The sequence below is a fragment of the Marmota marmota genome, unplaced genomic scaffold, assembly GCF_001458135.2.
Source record: "Marmota marmota marmota unplaced genomic scaffold, marMar, whole genome shotgun sequence".
Lineage (NCBI taxonomy): Eukaryota > Metazoa > Chordata > Mammalia > Rodentia > Sciuridae > Marmota > Marmota marmota.
The window spans coordinates 3,351,644-3,356,407 of NW_026000051.1; the positions used below are offsets into that span (position 1 = coordinate 3,351,644).

Sequence of the window (4,764 nt, forward strand, 5' to 3'; positions counted from 1 at the left end):
GGTGGGGTGGGGTGCTGGCCCTGAGCTTCTCCTGGTACCTTTTTTGGGGGCTTTTGAACCATAACTTCAGGTTGGCCCACGCATGACCCTGGGAGGAGGTGCGGTCATTCTTTCTTCTGCTTCCTACTTTGCTTTTCCCCTCCCTACCCCACGTTGGACCCCTGTGCTGAGCTCCCCAGCTTTCTGCCCCACCCGACTTGTGGCCTCCTGCCTCCCTCTCGGGCTCTTGGGAGTTCCTTGGTGGAGCTTGCAGGGAGGTAAAGGGCCAGCTCTGCTTCTCCCAGGCGTCTTACCCTTGTTCCTCCTAAGGACCCTTCAGGGTGGAGAAGCCTCAGGCAAGAAAAGCTTCACCCCCACTCCCCGGCAGAAATGACTTTGGTTTCTCTTCCTCAGGTCCTTTGAGCCAATTCTCCGCCTCCTTCCCCAGGGCATCTCTCCTGTCAGCCAGCACTGGGCAACCTGGGCCCTGTACAACCTCGTGTCTGTCTACCGTGAGTGCCCACTGGTCCTAGTCCCACCACTCACCCCCCTGAGAGCGCCCCCCGGGAGCGCTAGGAGAGCTGGTCGGCACTGGGCCTCAGAGCAGAGCCTCCCGCTGTCCAGCACTGTGCGATGCTGGCGAGAATCAACCAACCTTCACAGCAGCTCCTTCTGTGTGGGCCACTGCTCTGGGTGATATTTGTCACTGAACAAGCACTGGGGGAAAAAATGCAGCCACACTGAAGCATAGCAGGGAAGTCTTTCCAGGGAGTCACTGCTGCCCTGCAGGTGGACACAGTTCCACCCACTAGGCCAGGCAAATGTGGCTTGTCCCTGCTCCCAGCAGGGCCCTTCCACCTAGCTGCCCCCTTCAGGTAGTCCTCAAAGCAAGGGTGGGTTTCTGGTACAGGCTGATGAAAGAGCCTCCCTGCCATCAGCTGTCTGCCCTACCTCACAGCCGACAAGTACTGCCCCCTGCTGGTCAGAGAAGGTGGAATGCCCCTTCTGAGGGACGTGATCAAGATGGCAACTGCAAGGCAGGAGACCAAGGAAATGGCCCGGTAAGAGACCAGCAGTGTGCTGCTGCCTGGAGCCTTGATGGATGTGGGGTGTGAGGGACACCGTGGGCCCCTCTGCTGGTTAGAAATAGCCAAGTTCCCAGGGGCCACTCAGGGTCATTTCAGCCACAATATGCTGGGAAACCAGATGGTAGAGCTCGGAGTAGAGCCCGCTACCCTTATTTGTGAGCTTAGTCTTCTTTCAGTCCCAACAAATTCCACCCTTTATGTCCAGGCACTACCAAGTAACTTATATTTTTGGCCAAAGACATTGTAAAAGAAAAGGACAAAGTGTGATAAGGTACATTCCATCGATTAGATGGCAGAAGGCGAGTGAACTTCTCTGAAGGTGAATGAGAGTCACGATAAAAGAAAAAAGCATTGCCTCTGTTGGGCGGGAGGTGCAGCTCACTGGCAGATCACTTGCCTAATGTGTGTGGAGCCCTGGGTTCAAACCCCAGCACCGCAGACATGTTGATGTGAAGGTCATGGACGTGCCAGACTCAGCAGCTTCAGTTGCTGTGCAGGTTCCATTGCTGGGTCTGAAACATCAGTTCCAATTCTCCCATCAACCTGTGTCCCAGAAACACTCAAGGGTGGTATGTGTCAGAACCAGCCGTGACGACCTTCCTATCTCCAAGATCCTTTCCAGAAGGGAGTGCAGTCCAGTCTACATCGGTGGACTCCTGTTGTAGTTCTGAACGTGGGGTAGAGTAGAAGGAAACCTGGAGAGACTGGGCCTGGTGCGCAGAGCTCCCAGACAATGACGCCCCCGGCCAGAGTCAGCAACTGGTTCTGCCAGTGTTTCTGGAGAAAGCGCTGCCTAAACATTAATTGACAGATTTGTTTTGAGTTTGGGAGTGGTGAAATGAATGGTTTTCAAACTTAACTCCCAAAAAAAAAACGAGGAAAATTTGTTTAAAATTTGGGCTGGGGGTATGGCTCAATGGCAGAGCACTTGTCTTGACATGAGAGGCACTGGGTTTGATCCTCAGCACCACATAAAAACAAATAAACAAAGATATTGTGTCCATGTATAACTTAAAAAAATTTTTAAATAAAATAGACAAGCCCAGCCAGGTGCAGTGGTGCACACCTGTAATCCCAGCGACTCAGGAGATAGAGACTTGAGACCAGCCTGGGCAATGTAGCGAGGCCCTAAGCAACTTAGCGAGACCCTGTCTCAAAATTAAAAAGAGCTGGGGATGTGGCTCAGTGGTTAAGTGCCCCTGGGTTCAATCCCCAGTACACCCCTACCTACAAAAAAAGGCCTTTTTGTTTTGTAGTGCATTTAGGAAACACAGTAAACAGAGATCCCAGGATATTTGAAAAACACACATCCACACACATCCATATTGAGATACAATTAAAAAAAGAAAAAGGAAAAGAAGAGCACTGGATAAGCCTGGCCAGTAAACTGGGCGTGCAGGAAAAGGCCTCAGCGCTCCTGCGTGGCCCACTCTGGGCCTTTCCCCTGAAGAGGCCTGTTAGCGCATGGGGTTCCCTGTTAACATGGGGAGTCGGCAGGGAGCCCCTAGCCCAGAGGCTTTGTGTTGAATGGGCAAGCTGTCTAGGTCTAGGTGGCACCTGACAGCAGTGGGCAGCAGTTCCCAGGGGTCAGGCTGGAGCACACAGCGCCCTTACCTAGCCCGGGCCTGCTGCCGGGACAGAGCGTCTGGTTTCTGGGTGTGCAGCTACTTGAGAACCTCTAGTAGACCTGAGGAAAGAGGAAGGCACTGCCGAGGAGAGGGACAGGGGGCTTGGGAGGTGAGCTGTCCATGGTGCCGTGGGGCTGAGGGTGGTCGGGAGCAGAGGAAGCGGGGAGGGGAGCCTGGGTGATTCGTGGCAGGGAAACCTCTTCCTGGGTGCTTCTCCATCCACCCTGTGCCCTTCATTCGGTCAGCGCTGCATGGCCCCTGTTGACCAGCTGCGGGTCTCCAGGACCCACCGCACCCTCCAACCCTCTCCCCCCTGTCTGCAGCAAGGTGATTGAGCACTGCAGCAACTTTAAAGAGGAGAACATGGACACGTCCAGATAGAGGTCTCAGCCCGCAGACACCACTGCTCGGACCACAGGCCCGGAGCAGTCTCACGTGGCCCAGCTGGCAGGTCTCTCCAGGAGCCTCCCACGTGACAAAGACAGAGGGGACTTTTGCACAACCGACGCTTTTCCTTAACATTAGTGAGATATATATATTATATATATATATACATATATATATATATTATTTTTTTGGTTAGGAAGTGTGAAGTTTTGTGTGTATGAGTTCTGTACAAAAACAAAAGAAACCTCCCTGAATTCTTGCCACTTCCTTGGCCATTCTCACCCTGACTCCAAGCCTTCATTGCTGCCACACTCACTCCTACCCCAGCCAGACTACATGCCTCTAACGTTGTGAGTGTCCCATCCTTTCCTGGTGACCTCAACCCTGGCCGGCCTCCCATCTGTCTGGAGAGGAGTCCGCGTGGGTCAGCCTGCTCCAGCATCCTAAGCCACACACCCAGGCCTGACAACCCCACTGGGCTCCTGGGCATGGCTGATGGAGTGTGGGGATTAAAACTGTCCCCACTGGGTCTCCCAGAAGCCTTGGTGCTCCCAGCTGTGGGCCATCAGGGGCAGGACAGTGAGTGGCTCCCAGGCCTAGGGCCAGGCTGCCCCGCTCCTGAGGCCCCACCCTCTGGCCAGGCCTGCTGCGGCCATGCTGCTATGGAGACTGCTTCTGCGTCTCCCACCAGGCCCCAGGCTGTTGAAGGCCCCAGCCCAGGGATGGCCAGAACTCGGGGGCAGATTCTACTGCCCCTTCTGCCAAACACATCCCATTCCTGCCCAGCTCTGAAGCCAGCACCTTCTGGGGCCAGGGCCTTGCTCCCAGTCTTCACAGCCCTCATTTGTCCGTAAGCTCCCAAGGTGCCCAGGCACCCCCACCAGCAGAACTGAACCTGCCTCATTCACCCCTGCCTGCCCGCTGCCCAGAGGACCTCACACCTCTCCAAGGCAGGAGGTCCCCACTTTAGCCCTTCACAGTGGCAGCAGGCAGCCACCTCCAGACCAGCACTGGGACAGGCTGTACCTGGGAAACCTCTGTGCTGTGTTGCAGACCCCATGAGAGGCTGCTGCGTCTCCACACCTTGTGTACCCCCTGCTCCAACTCGGAGTTGCTTATCATCGGACATACGGGTGGCGGGCCACGGGGAACAAGAGACCTGGGGCAGAGCCAACCCTGGAGGCGGCCTTCCTCCTTGGCCCTGTTTTGGATTCTCCTGGCTTTTCTACCTCCAGGTAGAGCAGACCAGGCAGCCTTAGGGAGACGTGACTGGCCCTTTTCTCCCTGAGTCTTTCCCTCCAGGCCCTGGGAAGGGGGCTCACCCCTGTTCCCTCCAGTGAGGCAGATGGCCACCTTGGCCCCTTCCTTCCATCCCAGGCCCCAACAGCCCCAGCTAGACCGGGGCAGAGCTCACTCATATCGCATTGCTTTCTCAGCCTGGGGCCCGGGGAAATGTCTGTACTTTGGGATGTCACAGAAATACATTTTTGTGCAAAGTGCAGCAGAACAGAGTGTCTTTTTTGTTGTTGTTGTTGTTTGTTTGTTTGTTTGTCTAAAGAGCGTCTTTCTTGCAGAGGGGCTGAGAGTGCTGGCCTGGGGGGCATCTTGGCAGGAGTCTGGAATGTGAGTAGCTTTGTGGTAGGTAGGGCTGTGTCTGGGGATTTGTGCCCCGTCCTCAGAAC

The 4,764-nt window shown here is 55.2% G+C and overlaps 1 protein-coding gene across 4 annotated transcripts in view; it reads left to right on the forward strand.

Annotated features, from left to right (window-relative positions):
- Zer1 (zyg-11 related cell cycle regulator) overlaps positions 1–4,581 on the forward strand; it is a 29,982-nt gene extending 25,401 nt beyond the window's left edge. For 3 of the 4 annotated variants that reach the window (XM_015497477.2, XM_015497479.2, XM_015497481.2), the window contains 3 exons: positions 394–491; positions 938–1,040; positions 3,019–4,581. In XM_015497477.2, coding sequence (XP_015352963.1) covers positions 394–491; positions 938–1,040; positions 3,019–3,076 — 259 coding nt within the window. In that variant the 3' untranslated portion in view covers positions 3,077–4,581. Of the gene's footprint in view, positions 1–393; positions 492–937; positions 1,041–1,564; positions 2,020–3,018 lie in introns of those variants that run through there. The other variant, XM_015497480.2, reaches the window with a different exon arrangement.
- The last annotated feature ends 183 nt before the right edge of the window (positions 4,582–4,764 follow it).